General features: G+C 47.4%; 1 protein-coding gene across 1 annotated transcript; it reads left to right on the forward strand.

Annotated features, from left to right (window-relative positions):
• The first annotated feature begins 465 nt into the window (after positions 1 to 465).
• TSG101 (tumor susceptibility 101) lies at positions 466 to 20,776 on the forward strand. The gene is made up of 10 exons (XM_069968064.1): positions 466 to 625; positions 8,082 to 8,166; positions 9,152 to 9,217; positions 10,256 to 10,419; positions 10,734 to 10,857; positions 11,103 to 11,160; positions 11,707 to 11,810; positions 17,908 to 18,110; positions 18,330 to 18,569; positions 19,946 to 20,776. Exons 1-10 carry the CDS (start codon positions 584 to 586, stop codon positions 20,033 to 20,035), a joined length of 1,176 nt encoding a protein of 391 aa, XP_069824165.1. The 5' UTR covers positions 466 to 583; the 3' UTR covers positions 20,036 to 20,776.
• Positions 20,777 to 20,865: the final 89 nt, after the last annotated feature.

A 20,865-nucleotide genomic window follows, 5' to 3' on the forward strand; every position in this document is an offset into this window, starting at 1 on the left:
AACCCAAGATGGCCACTTGTGGGTCGAAATGTGACCCCATTCACGTACACAAGCTGCCGCGCCACACAGTTCAGTGCGACATTGGTGATCTATGGTCATGTGAGCTGTGTCATCGCCATGTTTGCAACTTTGTTATTTTATACTGACAATAATAGTCATGTGGCAGCAAGCCATAGACAAATAGCCCAATTGGAGGCCATGTAGCACTCTCCAAATAACTCCATGGTGCCAACACATTATTTGCAGCTTTCTGACCCATCAATGAGCAATAATCTATCTTATAATATACATTGAGGAGACTGTGTGGACCATATGCTGCAGGTTTTCCTCTATAAATTGATCTTTTATTATTAAATACTGGAGTCAGGGAAGCTTGCCCTGATCAAACATGGCGCCTGCAGTGAGGACTCCAGTCACCATGGTAACTCACGGCTGTATCCAGGGAAGTGACGTCCGTGCCAGAAGCGGAAGTCGCAGTGCGGACAGCTGGATTTCCGGCTTCGCTGGGTTTGGTTCTGGAAGTCGGCGGAGACGGAGGGTGTCCGGGGATTGTAAGTGAGCGGCCGGCGGGACCCCCCTCACCATGGCGGTGTCAGAGGCCCAGCTCAAGAAGATGCTGAGCAAGGTGAGAAAAGCGCCGCCCACAGACGGGTCACCGGCTCTCCCCCTGCCGGGTGACGGCTCCATGTCACATTCCCCTCCCCCAAATACAGCCTGACTCCACCCACTCCCCTCATATACAGTATGTATCCCCCAAATACACCCAGCCCCCCCATATACAGTATGTATCCCCCAAATACACCCAGCCCCCTCATATATACAGTATGTATCCCCCAAATACACCCAGCCCCCTCATATACAGTATGTATCCCCCAAATACACCCAGCCCCCTCATATATACAGTATGTATCCCCCAAATACACCCAGACCCCCTCATATACAGTATGTATCCCCCAAATACACCCAGCCTCCTCATATACAGTATGTATCCCCCAAATACACCCAGCCCCCCTCATATACAGTATGTATCCCCCAAATACACCCAGCCCCCCTCATATACAGTATGTATCCCCCAAATACACCCAGCCCCCCTCATATACAGTATGTATCCCCCAAATACACCCAGCCCCCCTCATATACAGTATGTATCCCCCAAATACACCCAGCCCCCCTCATATACAGTATGTATCCTCCAAATACACCCAGCCCCCCCTCGTATATACAGTATGTATCCCCCAAATACACCCAGCCCCCCTCATATACAGTATGTATTCCCCAAATACACCCAGCCCCCCCTCGTATATACAGTATGTATCCCCCAAATACACCCAGCCCCCTCATATACAGTATATCCCCCAAATACACCCGGCCCCCCTCATATACAGTATATCCCCCAAATACACCCAGCCCCCCTCATATACAGTATGTATCCCCCAAATACACCCAGCCCCCCTCATATACAGTATGTATCCCCCAAATACACCCAGCCCCCCTCATATACAGTATGTATCCCCCAAATACACCCAGCCCCCCTCATATATACAGTATGTATCCTCCAAATACACCCAGCCCCCCTCATATACAGTATGTATCCTCCAAATACACCCAGCCCCCCTCATATATACAGTATGTATCCCCCAAATACACCCAGCCCCCTCATATACAGTATGTATTCCCCAAATACACCCAGCCCCCCCTCGTATATACAGTATGTATCCTCCAAATACACCCAACTCCCCTCATATACAGTATGTATCCCCCAAATACACCCAGCCCCCTCATATACAGTATGTATCCCCCAAATACACCCAGCCCCCCTCATATACAGTATGTATCCCCCAAATACACCCAGACCCCCTCATATACAGTATGTATCCCCCAAATACACCCAGCCCCCCTCATATATACAGTATGTATCCCCCAAATACACCCAGCCCCCCTCATATACAGTATGTATCCCCCAAATACACCCAGCCCCCTCATATACAGTATGTATCCTCCAAATACACCCAGCCCCCCTCATATATACAGTATGTATCCTCCAAATACACCCAGCCCCCCTCATATACAGTATGTATCCTCCAAATACACCCAGCCCCCCTCATATATACAGTATGTATCCCCCAAATACACCCAGCCCCCTCATATACAGTATGTATTCCCCAAATACACCCAGCCCCCCTATATACAGTATGTATCCCCCAAATACACCCAGCCCCCTCATATACAGTATGTATCCCCCAAATACACCCAGCCCCCTCATATACAGTATGTATCCCCCTAATACACCCAGCCCCCCTCATATACATTATGTATCCCCCAAATACACCAAGCCCCCTCATATACAGTATGTATCCCCCAAATACACCCAGCCCCCTCATATACAGTATGTATCCCCCTAATACACCCAGCCCCCCTCATATACATTATGTATCCCCCAAATACACCAAGCCCCCTCATATACAGTATGTATCCCCCAAATACACCCAGCCCCCCTATATACAGTATGTATCCCCCAAATACACCGAGCCCCCTCATATGTACAGTATGTATCCCCCAAATACACCCAACCCCCCTCATATACAGTATGTATCCCCCAAATACACCCAGCCCCCTCATATATACAGTATGTATCCCCCAAATACACCCAGCCTCCTCATATACAGTATGTATCCCCCAAATACACCCAGACCCCCTCATATACAGTATGTATCCCCCAAATACACCCAGCCCCCCTCATATACAGTATGTATCCCCCAAATACACCCAGACCCCCTCATATACAGTATGTATCCCCCAAATACACCCAGCCCCCTCATATACAGTATATCCCCCAAATACACCCAGCCCCCCTCATATACAGTATGTATCCCCCAAATACACCAAGCCCCCTCATATACAGTATGTATCCCCCAAATACACCCAGCCCCCCTCATATACAGTATGTATCCCCCAAATACACCCAGCCCCCCTCATATACAGTATGTATTCCCCAAATACACCCAGCCCCCCCTCGTATATACAGTATGTATCCCCCAAATACACCCAGCCCCCTCATATACAGTATATCCCCCAAATACACCCGGCCCCCCTCATATACAGTATATCCCCCAAATACACCCAGCCCCCCTCATATACAGTATGTATCCCCCAAATACACCCAGCCCCCCTCATATACAGTATGTATCCCCCAAATACACCCAGCCCCCCTCATATACAGTATGTATCCCCCAAATACACCCAGCCCCCCTCATATATACAGTATGTATCCTCCAAATACACCCAGCCCCCCTCATATACAGTATGTATCCTCCAAATACACCCAGCCCCCCTCATATATACAGTATGTATCCCCCAAATACACCCAGCCCCCTCATATACAGTATGTATTCCCCAAATACACCGAGCCCCCCTCATATACAGTATGTATCCCCCAAATACACCCAGCCCCCCCTCGTATATACAGTATGTATCCTCCAAATACACCCAACTCCCCTCATATACAGTATGTATCCCCCAAATACACCCAGCCCCCTCATATACAGTATGTATCCCCCTAATACACCCAGCCCCCTTCATATACATTATGTATCCCCCAAATACACCAAGCCCCCTCATATACAGTATGTATCCCCCAAATACACCCACTCCCCTCATATACAGTATGTATCCCCCAAATACACCAAGCCCCCTCATATACAGTATGTATCCCCCAAATACACCGAGCCCCCTCATATGTACAGTATGTATCCCCCAAATACACCCAACCCCCCTCATATACAGTATGTATCCCCCAAATACACCCAGCCCCCTCATATATACAGTATGTATCCCCCAAATACACCCAGCCCCCTCATATACAGTATGTATCCCCCAAATACACCCAGCCCCCTCATATACAGTATGTATCCCCCAAATACACCCAGCCCCCTCATATACACAGTATGTATCTCCCAAATACACCCAGCCCCCCTCATATATACAGCATGTACCCCCCAAATACACCCTGCCCCCCTCATATACAGTATGTATCCCCCAAATACACCCAGCCCCCTCATATATACAGTATGTATCTCCCAAATACACCCAGCCCCCCTCATATATACTGTATGTATCCCCCAAATACACCCAGCCCCCCCTCGTATATACAGTATGTATCCCCCAAATACACCCAGCCCCCCTCATATACAGTATGTATCCCCCAAATACACCCAGCCCCCCTCATATACAGTATGTATCCCCCAAATACACCCAGCCCCCTCATATACAGTATGTATCCCCCAAATACACCCAGCCCCCCTATATACAGTATGTATCCCCCAAATACACCCAGCCCCCCTCATATATACAGTATGTATCCCCCAAATACACCCAGCCCCCCTCATATACAGTATGTATCCCCCAAATACACCCAGCCCCCCCCTCGTATATACAGTATGTATCCCCCAAATACACCGAGCCCCCTCATATACAGTATGTATTCCCCAAATACACCCAGCCCCCCCTCGTATATACAGTATGTATCCCCCAAATACACCCAGACCCCCTCATATACAGTATGTATCCCCCAAATACACCCATCCCCCTCATATACAGTATGTATCCCCCAAATACACCCAGCCCCCCTCATATATACAGTATGTATCCCCCAAATACACCCAGCCCCCCTCATATATACAGTATGTATCCCCCAAATACACCCAGCCCCCCTCATATACAGTATGTATCCCCCAAATACACCCAGCCCCCCTCATATACAGTATGTATCCCCCAAATACACCCAGGCCCCCTCATATATACAGTATGTATCCCCCAAATACACCCAGCCCCCCTCATATATACAGTATGTATCCCCCAAATACACCCAGCCACCTCATATACAGTATGTATCCCCCAAATACACCCAGCCCCCTCATATATACAGTATGTATCCCCCAAATACACCCAGCCCCCTCATATACAGTATGTATCCCCCAAAATACACCAAGCCCCCTCATATACAGCATGTACCCCCCAAATACACCCAGCCCCCTCATATATACAGTATGTACCCCCCAAATACACCCAGCCCCCTCATATACAGCATGTACCCCCCAAATACACCCTGCCCCCCTCATATACAGTATGTATCCCCCAAATACACCCAGCCCCCTCATATATACAGTATGTATCCCCCAAATACACCCAGCCCCCTCATATATACAGTATGTATCCCCCAAATACACCCAGCCCCCTCATATATACAGTGTGTATCCCCCCAAATACACCCAGCCCCCCTCATATATACAGTATGTATCCCCCCAAATACACCCAGCCCCCCTCATATATACAGTATGTATCCCCCAAATACACCCAGCCCCCTCATATATATAGCATGTACCCCCCAAATACACCCTGCCCCCCTCATATACAGTATGTATCCCCCAAATACACCCAGCCCCCCTCATATACAGTATGTATCCCCCAAATACACCCAGCCCCCTCATATATACAGCATGTACCCCCCAAATACACTCAGCCCCCCTCATATACACAGCATGTACCCCCCAAATACACTCAGCCCCCCTCATATACAGTATGTATCCCCAAAATACACCCAGCCCCCCTCATATACAATATGTCTGTCCCGTCCTCTCCCCTCCTGTATCTCTCTCTCTCTCTCGCTCCCGTCCTCTCCCCTCCTGTATCTCTCTCTCTCGCTCCCGTCCTCTCCCCTCCTGTATCTCTCTCTCTCTCTCTCTCGCTCCCGTCCTCTCCCCTCCTGTATCTCTCTCTCTCTCTCTCGCTCCCGTCCTCTCCCCTCCTGTATCTCTCTCTCTCTCTCGCTCCCGTCCTCTCCCCTCCTGTATCTCTCTCTCTCTCTCGCTCCCGTCCTCTCCCCTCCTGTATCTCTCTCTCTCTCTCGCTCCCGTCCTCTCCCCTCCTGTATCTCTCTCTCTCTCTCGCTCCCGTCCTCTCCCCTCCTGTATCTCTCTCTCTCTCTCGCTCCCGTCCTCTCCCCTCCTGTATCTCTCTCTCTCTCTCGCTCCCGTCCTCTCCCCTCCTGTATCTATCTCTCTCTCTCTCTCGCTCCCGTCCTCTCCCCTCCTGTATCTCTCTCTCTCTCTCGCTCCCGTCCTCTCCCCTCCTGTATCTCTCTCTCTCGCTCCCGTCCTCTCCCCTCCTGTCTCTCTCTCTCTCTCTCGCTCCCGTCCTCTCCCCTCCTGTATCTCTCTCTCTCTCTCGCTCCCGTCCTCTCCCCTCCTGTATCTCTCTCTCTCGCTCGCTCCCGTCCTCTCCCCTCCTGTATCTCTCTCTCTCGCTCCCGTCCTCTCCCCTCCTGTATCTCTCTCTCTCTCTCGCTCCCGTCCTCTCCCCTCCTGTATCTCTCTCTCTCTCTCGCTCCCGTCCTCTCCCCTCCTGTATCTCTCTCTCTCGCTCCCGTCCTCTCCCCTCCTGTATCTCTCTCTCTCTCTCGCTCCCGTCCTCTCCCCTCCTGTATCTCTCTCTCTCTCTCGCTCCCGTCCTCTCCCCTCCTGTATCTCTCTCTCTCTCGCTCCCGTCCTCTCCCCTCCTGTATCTCTCTCTCTCTCTCTCTCTCGCTCCCGTCCTCTCCCCTCCTGTATCTCTCTCTCTCTCTCTCGCTCCCGTCCTCTCCCCTCCTGTATCTCTCTCTCTCTCTCTCTCTCGCTCCCGTCCTCTCCCCTCCTGTATCTCTCTCTCTCTCTCTCGCTCCCGTCCTCTCCCCTCCTGCATCTCTCTCTCTCTCTCTCTCTCTCTCTCTCTCTCGCTCCCGTCCTCTCCCCTCCTGTCTCTCTCTCTCTCTCTCTCTCGCTCCCGTCCTCTCCCCTCCTGTATCTCTCTCTCTCTCTCTCTCTCGCTCCCGTCCTCTCCCCTCCTGTATCTCTCTCTCTCTCTCTCTCTCGCTCCCGTCCTCTCCCCTCCTGTATCTCTCTCTCTCTCTCTCTCGCTCCCGTCCTCTCCCCTCCTGTATCTCTCTCTCTCTCTCTCTCGCTCCCGTCCTCTCCCCTCCTGTATCTCTCTCTCTCTCTCTCCCGTCCTCTCCCCTCCTGTATCTCTCTCTCTCTCTCTCTCTCTCGCTCCCGTCCTCTCCCCTCCTGTATCTCTCTCTCTCTCTCTCTCGCTCCCGTCCTCTCCCCTCCTGTATCTCTCTCTCTCTCTCTCTCTCTCGCTCCCGTCCTCTCCCCTCCTGTATCTCTCTCTCTCTCTCTCTCTCTCGCTCCCGTCCTCTCCCCTCCTGTATCTCTCTCTCTCTCTCTCTCGCTCCCGTCCTCTCCCCTCCTGTATCTCTCTCTCTCTCTCTCTCTCGCTCCCGTCCTCTCCCCTCCTGTATCTCTCTCTCTCTCTCTCTCGCTCCCGTCCTCTCCCCTCCTGTATCTTTGATATTCTCTCCCTAGGACTGTATCTGTATCCCTCTCCATATAACAGATGCACTATGTATTTATGTACGGCTATTTGTGTTTCTCTTCCTCCTATGGTGCTGTCCCTTTTAACGCTGGTGTCACATCACTTAGTCATGTGCTGTCTGCCCTGAGTCATTGTGATGTCACTGGCAGGCAGCGCTACCTGTGATCACATGTGACCGGCTGGTGACAGGTCTCTTTCTCAATAAAGTCATACCTAGAGGATTACTATTACTCTACCCGCTTGCCCTGCCTACTATAGGATCTCCTGCCTACGTACTGACACATAGGGGCGCCCCCTGCAGGTGTAAAATAGCAGCCCCTTCCCCTGCAGCTGATGACTGGTCACCTGACAGGCTCCATGCCTCCTGTACACGGAGGGTACCATTCTGCAATGGTGGGGCCAGCCTTGCCCTCTTCCCCCTCGGCCACACACAGGATACCAGTCTCAGCTATTCGTTTTCACTTCTCCAGGTGTCTCCATAGTTTTGTACCTCTGTGTAATATACTACAGCAGTGTCCTTCAACCTATCGCTCTCCAGCCGTTGCAGTGTATGATGGGAGTTTTGCAACAGCTGGAGGGCCACGAGTTTGACACCCCTGGCATACACTGTGATTGCCAAACTACAACTCCCATTATGCACAGATTGTAATGATGTCTTTTCTGCTTTGTTTCAGTACAAATACAGAGATCTGTCAGTGCGGGAGATCATGAACGTCATCGGCCTCTACAGAGACCTCAAACCCTTACCTGATAGTTATGGTAGGTACTGAGGTATCCGCTCACATATCACATGCCGTGTACAGCGCTATACATGAGACATATGACAGGGATTCATAGATGAGTGTCACACCCTGATAGTGACCCAGAGCCGCAGCATCAGGAACCTGTTCTGTGGGTTCATGTTCAGGACACAGTGGTCTCTGTCTGGAGAGGAGTGATGATGGACAGGTCCTTACTGACCAGCATTGACTCACGTAACTTAAAGGAGTACTCCAGGGGAAGGTTTTTTTATTTTTTCCCCAAATTATCTGGTTTCCGAAAGTTGTATAGATTTGTAATTTGCTTCTATTTAAAAAAAAATCTGTATTCTTCCAGTACTTATTAGCTGCTGTATGTCCTGCAGAAAGTGGTGTATTCTTTCCAGTCTGAGACAGTGCTCTCTGCTGCCACCTCTGTCCATGTCAGGAACTGTCCAGAGCAGCAGCAAATCCCCATAGAAAACCTCTCCAGCTCTGGACAGTTCCTGACATGGACAGAGGTGGCAGCAGAGAGCACTGTGTCAGACTGGAGAGAATACACCACTTCCTGCAGGACATACAGCAGCTCATAAGTACTGGAAGACTGGAGATTTTTAAATCTAAGTAAATTACAAATCTATATAACTTTCATACACCAGTTGATTTGAAAGAAAAAGATTTTCTCCGGAGTACCCTTTTAAGAATAATGAGGAATTTACAAGCTGCACATTTTTCACTGGGTCTGGTTACAAAAAGTCAGGTGGATCTGTAACTTCCAAAGAATACAACCCATGGTCTGTAACTAGTTAGGAGATATTTGAGGACATATTCATCATTTGTGGGTTGTTATAGGGAACCTGCAGCCCTCCAGATAATACAAAACTACAATTCCCATCATTCCTGGACAGCCAAAGCATGATGGGACATGTAGTTTTTGACAGCTGGAGGGTCGCAGGTTCCCAATCCCTAGATGGGAGACTTATCTGGCTTTGTGTTTCTTTCCCCAGTATTCAATGATGGCACCTGCAGAGAGCTCCTCAGCCTGTCAGGCACCATTCCCGTACCTTATAAAGGTAAGTCGCTCGCTCACAGCACATCCTCTCTTGTAGATCTGTAGTCACTTTAAGATAAGGGGGAATCGCTCATATGGTCAGAAATACCTGCATGTGCGTGCTGTTAGATCAGCACAAATCTAGACACCTTAACACCTACTTCACATGAACAGCACCACCTCTGTCCTCGGGTTGTGTGTGGTATTACAACTCGGCTCTATTCACTTTAATGGAACTGAGCTGCAAACCCCCACACCAAAACTGAGGACAGGAGAGGCGCTGTTTCTGGAAGGCAGGGGCCATGTTTTTTTTTTTTTGTTTTTTTTTTAACCTTGATGACCCTTTTCAAGAATTTAACATCGATGGTCTGTTTAAAGGGGTTATCCAGCATTAGAAAAACATGACCACTTTCTTCCAGAGACAGCACCGCTCTTGTTTCCAGTTCAGGTGCGGTTTGCAATTAAGCTCCGTTCACTTCAATGGAACTGAGCTGCAAAATCTGCACACAAACTGGAGTGGTGCTGTCTCTGGAAGAAAGTGGCCATGTATTTCTAACGCTGGATAACCCCTTTAAACTGTTGAGAAACTACAACTTCCAGGTTGCAGATCACGGCTATAGGCCTTCATTGTTAGAGGGTACTCCAGTGTAAAAAAAAAATATATATATATAATATATGTTTTAAGAACTCCTTGCTTCCAGTACTTATCAGCTGCTGTATGTCCTGCAGGAAGTTGCACATTCTTTCCGGTCTGACACAGTGCTCTTTGCTGCCACCTCTGTCCAGAGCAGGGGAGGTTTTCTATGGGGATTTGCTGCTGCTCTTGACAGTTCCTGACATGGACAGAGGTGGCAGCAGAGAACGCTGTGTCAGACTGGAGAGAATACGCCACTCCCTGCAGGACAAGCAGCAGCTGATAAGTACAGGAAAACTGGAGATTTTAAACAGAAATAAATTACACATCAATATAACTTTCTGACACCAGTTGATTTGAAAGAGAAAAAAAAATCACCTGAGTAGCCAGTGAGTATTTGCTCTCATTGATCTCTATTTTGTTTAGGTAACACGTACAATATTCCCATATGTCTGTGGCTGCTGGACACCTACCCGTACAACCCCCCGATCTGCTTCGTCAAACCGACCAGCACCATGACCATAAAAACCGGAAAACACGTAGACGCCAACGGCAAGATCTACCTCCCGTATCTGCATGAGTGGAAACATGTGAGTTTTGAGACTATGTGATATAGACACTACTGTGTATTACATCACTAAGCCTCTTCAGCTGTTGCAAAACTACAATTCCCAACATGCCCTGAGAGCCGAAGGCTCTCAGGGCATGCTGGGAATTGTAGTTTTGCAATAGCTGAAGAGGTTCAGGTTGTTGATCTGTATATTACATCACTGTGTACGGCTCATACACCATGCTGTATTGTCATGGCTGATGAGCAGCACACGTGACCCAGCCTGGCATCCCAGAATGTGCTGGACGCTGGAGATGAGTATACTGTATTCACCGCTGCACTACCTCCCCGCAGCCTCCCTCAGACCTGCTGGGCTTAATCCAGATCCTGATTGTCGTCTTTGGAGAGGAGCCACCGGTTTTCTCACGATCTTCTGCACCGGCTCAATACATGTACCCGGCCACCGGACCCCCCAACAGTGAGTTTTATATTCTATCAGCAGCTGTGATTGATTGAGGCTTTCCAGCAGTACAGTGTGTTTCAGGAGGTAAACTCTGGGACTGAGTAGAAGAGACCAATCGTGTCCCTTTACTATAGACTTCTATGTATAATGTTATACGTTAAGTGACGACTTTTCTCGGTTTCTTACCTCTTGGGGGCGTAGTATTACATTGACCTATCCATGTTTTATGACTGTTAATATTTGCTTTCTGTATTTTTCAGACTCATACATGCCAGGCGCCAATCCTCCATACCCCGCAGGTCACCCGTCCAACCCAAGGTACAGTCATATATAATTTACCATAAGGGGAAAGGAGCCATTGGTTTAACCTGCTTTTAGATTTTGTTTTCCACCAACCATTCGGATGAATATACTGAAGATGCTGAAACATCACTAAATACTATGTAATAAGTAAATTAAATATCCTATACTGCTAAGCCGTAGTACTTATCAGTTGCTGTAAGCCCTGCAGGAAGTGGTGCGTTCTTTCCAGTCTGACACAGTGCTCTTTGCTGCCACCTCTGTCCATGTCAGGAACTGTCCAGAGCAGCAGCAAATCCCCATAGAAAACCTCTCCTGCTCTGGACAGTTCCTGACATGGACAGAGGTGGCAGCAGAGAGCACTGTGTCAGACTGGAAAGAATACACCACTTCCTGCAGGACATACAGCAGCTAATAATTACTGGAAGGTCTGATATTTTTATCTAGAAATAAATTACAAATCTATATAACTTTCTAATGCCAGTTGATTTGAAAGAAATTTTTGCTAGAGTACCCCTTTAAGATGAAATTCTCCTATTGCTGATGTGCTGCTTCTATTCACAGCGGGTATCCTGGCTATTATCCAGCTGGGGGGCCTTATCCCCCAACATCCGGCCCCCAGATGTTTCCTCAGCCTCCCGTGCCTCATCCTCAGGTTACTAGCTCTGGTGAGTATTCATCACTATTCTTTTTTATGGACTATGACTCTGGTGGGTCTGAATATTTCCTATTGTTAGTAGTTTGAATTGGTGATTTGTATTGAATCTGTGTTCTTCTAGGACAGGGGTAGGGAACCCTGGACCCTCCAGCTGTAGTCTTTGGCTGTCAAGGCATGATGGGAATTGTAGTTTTGCAATACCTGGAGGGCCGAAGGTTCCCCTATCCCTGTCCTAGGAGAGTGTTCCCCAATTGGCAGCTCCCAGTGTGCTCTGACAGCCACATGTAAGGGAACACTGTCCTGTAGGAATGTGGTTGGGTTGCTGGTACCACTAGATGGCAGCACTCCTTAGTTTATTTTTCTGCTTTTATACCACTGGATGAAAGCACTCCTTAATTTAGTCCTTGTAAAGAATTTTTTTCTACCTTTATTCCACTAGAGGGCGTCACACTCCTAAGTTTGTATGTATGAGACCTATTGAGTCATCATGCGGTATAGCCTTATGTTGTGTGATTTATTATTGGGAATGTTTTCTGATCTCATGGAGAACATTAGTCATCCACGTGTTTCTCTATATCACTTATCAATCTCTATTCATACGTGGGCTTTAAAAGCTGACTACAGGGATTAAAGTCCATTCTTTATTTCTATCGGCTCTTCTGACTTTCTGCCCATTTCGGATCCTTGCAGCAGGATTGGCCTCAGTAAGGATCTGTATATTAAAGGGTTATTCCTGTCTGACAAAGTAGTTATCCATAGTTATAACTATCCGGTTGCAGGGGGTTCCTGATTTCCTCTGAGTACGAGGCCCCTATCTTCCATTAGAGTGGAGTTTGGAGGGGGGGGGGACACATATGTGCAGTGCTGCTCCATATAATCTCTATTTACTCCCATAGAAAATGAATAGAGCAGCAGTGCACGTGCAGGATTTCTGTCACTATTAAATGCTGCCTTCAATTAAAGTGGAATATACCTAGTGACAGACTCCCTTTAAGGGGCGAGTTTACAATACACATAGCTTAGTCATACCTTCCTATGGGTATGGTATAGTGTTAGGTCAAGGAAGGATTGGACGTGATGAATATAGAGGTGTCTGGGGGTGGGGGGGCAGAGATATCTGACTATATACCTCATCCTATGGTTGCTGATGCCAATGAGATGTGTAGCATCACAGGGCTCGCCTCTTATACTGTACTCCGAGGCTCGCTGAAACCCGACCCTGTCTGCTGTAAAGGTTAAGGCCGATGGCACGGAGCCCACACAGCCCGAATATAAATGGAATAGGGCAATGTTATGGGGTTGTGCTGGGTGCACACCGATGAGTTACACTTATTACAGGCTTTCACAATCCCCCGCTGGCTAAGTCTCCAGGTGAAGTCATCTCTGCCAAAACTGTTACTTCTCTTGTGCTGATGTTGTGTTGGCGTCTTATACTCCGATCATATCCAGATCGGTAATAAGCATGGCCTGATATTTCGGGTTCAGCACATGTGAGGTATTGTGGGAGACGAGTGCAGCCGCCATATACACTGGAGCAATAAAGAAGCCCTGTAAGGGTTGTATTATACAACCGGTCCCTGCTAGATCGGCGCTCAGCTCGATAATAGTGCGACAGGGCTAGGTGAATGCCAATACTGATACCCATGCGGCCCTTGCTTTAGGGGTACTCCGGCCTCGGTATACAGAAAATAGGGATGTTATGTATACCTGTCCATGCTCCCCTGGTGTCCTCCTGCTATGTCTCTGCGTCCCCTGCTACATACAAACCCAACTGTGTAGTGACAGCCGCTCAGCCAATCACCGGCCACGGTGCTGTCCTGTCTCTGTGAGGGTTCAGAAGTGTGGGCAGTGGTCAGGGATAAATGCACAGAGATCCGGTATAAATCACTGGTCATGAGTGCAAGAAAGGCCCAAAACCATATAATAAAAAATCTGATCTAATAGCTATAAATAATCCCATAATTCCTGTGGTTTATCGCCACGATTAACCATTAGTTATAAATGAATGAAGGGACAAAACAAGTGCAAAAAGATGTAAATGATAAATTCCCCTGATAAATCAGATGATGAAATAGCTATAAATTATCCAATAATCGATAGAAATTTCCCTGTGCTTTCTCCCCATTCTGATAGTAATGATTAACAAGTATATAAGAAGGAAAACCAATACATGTAATCCATATATGATAAGATATAGCAGTAATGTGTTATGTGTTGCTGATACAGCTTATCATATAGTCAGTGTGTGGATTTGTTTTGTTCCTTATACCTTTTGCATTTATATAAAATACTAGAAAATGTACCCGGCACTGCCCGGGTATAAAGTGTCAGTGTGTTAATTAGATTTGTTCCAAAAGTGCCCGGGAGGCAAATCTATGCCCTTTTTTGTTTGTTTTTTCATTTAAGGGGAAATCGCCAGGAGCCCTATATACCCCAGTATACCTGACAGTTCTGCACTGTACTGTAAATTGTAGCTTATGCACATTAAAAAAAAAACTAAAAACTTTAAACATCCTAAATACCTAATAGCCTAACTGAGATGTCATGTGATCAGACTGTATACATAGCCTGGTTATATACAACATTGTTAGTGTTGTATACAGCCTGGTTATATACAACATTGGCAGAGTTATATACAGAGCCTGGTTATCTACAACATTGGCAGTGTTATCTACAGAGCCTGGTTATCTACAACATTGGCAGTGTTATATACAGCCTGATTATATACAACATTGAAAGTGTTATACTGAGCCTGGTTTATTACAACATTGGCAGTGTTATACACAACATTGGCATTGTTATATACAGAGCCAGGTTATATACAACATTGGCAGTGTTATATACAGCCTGGTTATATACAACATTGTAAGTTTTATACACAGCCTGGTTATAAACAACATTGGCAGCGTATATACAGAGCCTGGTTATATACAACATTGGCAGTGTTATATACAGCCTGGTTATATACAACATTGGCAGTGCTATACAGAGCCTGGTTATATACAACATTGCCAGTGTTATATACAGCTTGGTTATGTACGACATTGGCAGTGTTATTGCCAGGTACATAGACATAAAGGTTTTTACCTGATACAACTCTGGAGCAGCAACATACAATTGTCCATGTGGAAAACATGCAGAATTCAGATTTATGCCGCCACCTGCAGTGATCGGCTTGGGCCTTGTTTATTGTTATTGCAAATGATGCTTAACAGGAAACTGCAATCGTCTAAAAGGTATTGTTTCATCTGAGTTGATAAGTGGAATTATTGTGTACCTGTAGTGTTTAGTTTTTAGGGGTCTTGTATACCTGTAGTGTATAGTTGAGGGGGGGGCTGTATACCTGCAGTGTATAGTTGGTGGAGGACCTGTATCCCTGCAGTGTAGTTTTAAGGTCCTGTATACCTGTAGTGTAGAGTTGTGGGGTCCAGTATACCTGTAGTGTATAGTTGGAGAGTCCTGCATACCTGTAGTGTATAGTTGGAGGGTCCTGTATACTTGTAGTGTAGAGGTGGAGTGGCACTGCATACCTGCACTGTATAGTTTTGGATTCCTGTATACCTGTAGTGTATAGTTGGGGAAGGTGCTGTATACCTGTAGTGTAGAGGTGGAGTGGCACTGCATACCCGCACTGTATAGTTTTGGATTCCTGTATACCTCTAGTGTATAGTTGGTGGAGGTGCTGTATACCTCGTAGTATATTGTTGCGGGTCTGGTATACCTGTAGTGTAGACTTGGGGGGGGGGGGGGGTTCCTGTATACCTGTACTGTATAGTTTGGGGGTCCTGTATACCTGTAGTATATAGTGCTATGTACCTGTAGTGTATAGTTGTTGGAGGTGCTGTATATCTGTAGTGTTTTGTTTGGGGGTCCTGTATAAATGTAGTGTAGAGTTGGGGGGGGGGGGAGATCCTGTACACCTGTTCTGTATAGTTTGGGGGTCCTGTATACCTGTAGTATAAAGTTGGTGAAGGTCCTGTATACCTGTAGTGTACAGTTGGTGGAGGTCCTGTACACCTGTAGTGTATAGTTTTGGGGTCCGATATACCTGTAGTATATAGTTGGTGGAGGTCCTTTACACCTGTAATGTATAGTTTTGGCGTCCTGTATAGTTGTGGCGGGGGGCCTACCATTTATTTCTGTGGATGTTGTGAGGCAGCTGGCCCTAGCAACCAATCAGATTCCAGCTCTTTTTGAAAATGAAAGTAGTAATCCTATTGGTTGCTGAGGCTTCTAACTGCCATTACTGCTGGAGAGCTGCAGCACTAATTATATCACCTGTGTGTGCAGTGTGGAGATTTTCCCATTCATTTCTATGAGTATACTAGGAATATAGTGTTTTATATTAACGATAAGAAGATTGCATTCCAAAGTCCATTTATCAGACTTGCAAAAAGTAAAAATTTAAGTTTTGGAAAATATAATTTTACTATAGTAAATATAAAAAAAAAATGCCCCACCCCCGTTCCCAAAAATACAGCTACACAATTTCCCCAGATTTACAACTTGTCCCGCAAAAAACAAGCCCTCATATAGACATGTCAACTAAAATAAATAAAAAAAAAAGATCATGGCACTTGGAAGGCGTCAATGAAAAAACTAAGATGATGACTTGGTCATGAAGGGGTTAAACTTGTTTATTGCTGTCGGTGTGTGGATACAAACGAGAAATATTTCTGTGTTATTGGATTATGTCTAGATATTTGATCGGCTCATTTATAGTCATTCGGATCAGTTTTGCACTGTATGTGCCTTGAAGCTGCTCAGTATTGTTCCCATGGCCGTCCCTCCCTGTGAGGAGTGCAGGATGTGATCTCTGCTCCTCCTGCACGTGCTGAGTGCATGCCCCGGACCTGCTGCTGCTGCGGGGAGTGATCCTGGCCTGGCCCTGCTGCTGCTGCGGGGAGTGATCCTGGTGTGGCCCTGCTGCTGCTGCGGGGAGTGATCCTGGCCTGGCCCTGCTGCTGCTGCGGGGAGTGATCCTGGCCTGGCCCTGCTGCTGCTGCGGGGAGTGATCCTGGCCCTGCTGCTGCTGCGGGGAGTGATCCTGGCCTGGCCCTGCTGCTGCTGCGGGGAGTGATCCTGGCGTGGCCCTGCAGGCTGACAGAGACCTGGCTGTAGGCGATGGCCGCTCCTCGCCTGTTATAACCAGGCGGATGATTACGCTTCACTGCTTGTGATTATGTAATCCCGGCCAGAGATTAGATTACAGGAGCGGGGAGAGGAGAGACAGATAGTGTGGAGGGTGGAGCAGAGCTGCTCTATACTGTGGGGTATTAGGTCGGGGGTCACACCTGCATTGTATCATCCATTATTCTGCTCACATACCGGAGACCTCACTGACTTCCATAGCGCCCATTGGTGATGGAATCTCAGTCTGTTATTCTCTGTTATCAGCCGCTTAGAGACAGAGCAGTAAGTGAGGATGAAGCTGCTCATACACATCTGATACAAGATGGCCGGACTTATCATCGGGGTTATTTTACCATATAATGTGTGTAGGGCTTGGATCTTGGTGTGCCCGATATATAAGGGGGGACAGCGGTGTCTGGCAGTGGTCTGCTCCTCCTTTCCTCATCCAGAACACATGCACACCTGGCTGAGCTGAGCGTGTATGTTGTATGGGAGGAGTACCCATCTGCTGAATAACGTGTTCGCCATCTCTGACAAGAGCAGCTTAAAGGGGTTATCCAAGAATGGAAAAATACAGTAGCTTTCTTCTAGAACAGCGCCACCCCTGTCCTCAGGCTGTGTGCGGTATTACAATTCAGCTCCATTCACATCAATGGAACTGAATTGCAAAACCCCTACAGCCAGACTGAGGACAAGAGGGGCGCTGTTTCTGGAAGAAAGCGGCCCTTTTGTTCTATGTTCCCGGATAACCAACCTGCACAAAGCCCAGTAAAGTATGTGCCCCCATTGTCATAATAAAGAAATCATCAAGGCTCGCACGTCGGGTTTGTTTTGTAAAGCGTTGGAAATTATTGCTTGGCATTTGCAACTTTTCTGTGTTTTTGGTCACTTTAGCATGTGCACTGCCAAAGGGGTGTGGCCTTTTGACAGAAGGGGCGGAGTTTAAGTGTAAATTTTTTCCCTCCTCTCCTCAGGTCCAGCCCGAGACGGCACCATCGGAGAGGACACAATCCGGGCCTCCCTTATTTCTGCCGTCAGTGACAAGTTAAGATGGAGAATGAAGGAAGAAATAGACCGGGCTCAGGCGGAGCTGAATGCCCTGAAGCGTACGGAGGAGGACCTGAAGAAAGGACACCAGAAGCTGGAGGAGATGGTCACCCGGCTGGACCAGGAAGTGGTGAGGATGAGACCCCCGAATTGTCAGCTTCTAGTCTTATAGCCCATCCTCCCCCACCCTTATACTGATGGAATAGCAGCCATATTGTCACTTACAATCAGGGTGTCCATTGTTATGGGTGTCCATTGTTTCAGAATACCCATTAATCCGCCACTCACAAGGATTGAACCATGTCTAGAAGTTTCTTATGACTGTAACTTTTTTCTCTCTTGCCGTAAGACGGAAGTGGATAAAAACATAGAAACCCTGAGAAAGAAAGACGAGGAGCTGGGGGCGGTGGTGGAGAAGATGGAGAGTCAGTCAGAGTACAGAGACATCGATGAGGTGATCGTACCCACAGCTCCGCTCTACAAGCAGATCCTGAACCTGTACGCAGAGGAGAACGCTATAGAGGACACCATCTTCTACCTGGGAGAGGCGCTGAGGCGCGGCGTCATAGACCTGGACGTCTTTCTTAAGGTGAGAAGCTGGATGATAGGGAGGAGACCCTCCTGGACCCCTAGCGCTACAAGGCGTTCATTTAAATATATGGTGTTTTCAATTAATACAAAATCTATCTTTATGATCTGTGAGGGTCCCACTGATTCTGAGCATGATGTGCTTCACTCCTAAAGGGGTATTCCAGAGAAAATATTTTTAATTTTTTTCAAAATCAAGTGGTGTAAGAAAGTTTATACAGTTTTATAAATTACCTCTGTGAAGATTCTTCAATCTTCTTCCAGTACTTATTAGCTGCTGTATGTCCTGCAGGAAGTGGTGTATTCTCTCCAGTCTGACACAGTGCTCTCTGCTGCCACCTCTGTCCATGTCAGGAACTGTCCAGAACAGGAGAGGTTTTCTGTGGGAATTTGCTACTGCTCTGGACAGTTCCTGACATGGACAGAGGTGGCAGCAGAGAGAACTGTGTCAGACTGGAAAGAATACACCACTTCCTGCAGGACATACAGCAGCTGATAAGTACTAGAAAACTGGAAGTTTTTTAATAAAAATGAATTACAAATCTATATAACTTTTTGACAACAGTTGACTTGGAAACTTTTTTTTATTGATCGTGCCCCTTTGAAGGAAACCAATCACGCCCAATATGCCCCTAATGATAAGGAAACGTGCTGGTACATCACCCATTACGCTTCCCAAACATACCCCTGTATCCTCCGTGTCCTGCTTGTTTACACCATAATCTTACATTTGTGAAGTCCCGTGCTTTATGGTAATTAGGTGTTAATTCGGCATTCCATGTCGGCGGCGCGGAGACGTCTGTAGCACGCTGCGCATGTGCAGTACGGAAGGAAAAGACGCTGACGTACTGCACATGCGCGGCGTGCTAAAGACGTCAGCGCGCCGCCAACGTGGAACGCAGGCCCCGGGTGACGTCAGCGGAGCCCAGGTCTTTCAATCACACCCCTCTGGACGTGATTACAGCGCTCAAAACCACCCAGGACTACTTACTCCTAGTTACCATACAGCGCGGGACTTGTTTGGAAAGCGTGTTGGGTGATGTACCAGCATTAGAGATAAGCGAACCCGAACGTTCGGCATTTGATTAGCGGCGGCTGCTGAACTTGGATAAAGCTCTAAGGTTGTCTGGAAAACATGGATACAGCCAATGACTATATCCATGATTTCCACATAGCCTTAGGGCTTTATCCAACTTCAGCAGCCACCGCTAATCAAATGCCGAAAGTTCGGGTTCGCTTATCTCTAAGCAGCATGTTTCCTTGTCATTAAGGGCATATTCGGCGTGATTGGTTCCCTTTGATATTAGTCCCACAAATCCTAACAATATACCATCATATGGGAATAGGTTAGTCACCGAGGTCTCTTCTCTTCTGCAGCACGTCCGCCTCCTGTCCCGCAAGCAGTTCCAGCTCCGGGCGCTGATGCAGAAAGCCAGGAAGACGGCTGGACTCAGCGACCTGTATTAACTTTAACCCCGCCCTCATTTATTTTTTTATTTTATTTTTTTCTCAACCTTTCAGATCATTAGAGATTTTGGTTAAGTTATTGTAAAAATAATGAAAAAAAAGGAAAAATTAAGTCTGGGTTTGTTTTCGGCTGGTGGGGGAGGCTGTCTGAGAGCGATGCACTTTGTCTATGGTTTAGATTGTACTCACAGAGAGAGGTAACCAGACGTGGCGGACATCACTGTACCCATGGCCGTCCCCTCTGATCGGTACAGGCGGCATGACTAACCTTGTACGGGTGGGTGCCCCGATGGCCGCCACTTCTGTATAGCTTACTAGACTTCCTGGTTACCAGTTAGATCCTTGTGTAGAGGGCCCAGTATATAGGTCCGATTTGTACAAATATATATTTTTTTTTTATTTTTTTTTGTAAACGGGAAAACTTTTATTAGCCGAGATTTGCCGCCCAATGTGTAAAATCCTCTACGGTTGCTTCTTAGCATCAACATGGCTAAGGAGCAACCAAAGTATCTGACGGGCGCGCAGCAAACCTCGGCCAGGGGAAGGTTTCCCATGAAGCGCTGGCTTTGCGGAGGAGGAGGGGCTGTACGTCGCGGTTCATTTGCCATTTTGCCATGTCTATATTTGTATGTGAAGCAGCTGTACAGTGCACCTGGGAGTTCTTGCTGTGCGGACACAGCATCAGATCCACCTGTATGTGAATAATTTTATTAATATGTATTAAATAAATACTAATTCTTTCTCTTTTGTCGCTTTTATTAAGAAGAGGGAGTAAAGGATAAACGTCCAGGAGGGAGACGGCTCTACAGGTAGTGTCTGAAATTAATAGA

The sequence above is a fragment of the Dendropsophus ebraccatus genome, chromosome 4, assembly GCF_027789765.1.
Source record: "Dendropsophus ebraccatus isolate aDenEbr1 chromosome 4, aDenEbr1.pat, whole genome shotgun sequence".
NCBI lineage: Eukaryota > Metazoa > Chordata > Amphibia > Anura > Hylidae > Dendropsophus > Dendropsophus ebraccatus.

Excerpts from the sequence above, each read along its gene's own strand:
- TSG101 (XM_069968064.1), top strand. The coding sequence starts at position 584 with ATGGCGGTGTCAGAGGCCCAGCTCAAGAAGATGCTGAGCAAG. Across the intron at positions 10,858-11,102 it reads GGCCACCGGACCCCCCAACA|ACTCATACATGCCAGGCGCC; the intron begins GTGAGTTTTATA and ends TGTATTTTTCAG. Across the intron at positions 18,111-18,329 it reads CCCGGCTGGACCAGGAAGTG|ACGGAAGTGGATAAAAACAT; the intron begins GTGAGGATGAGA and ends TCTTGCCGTAAG.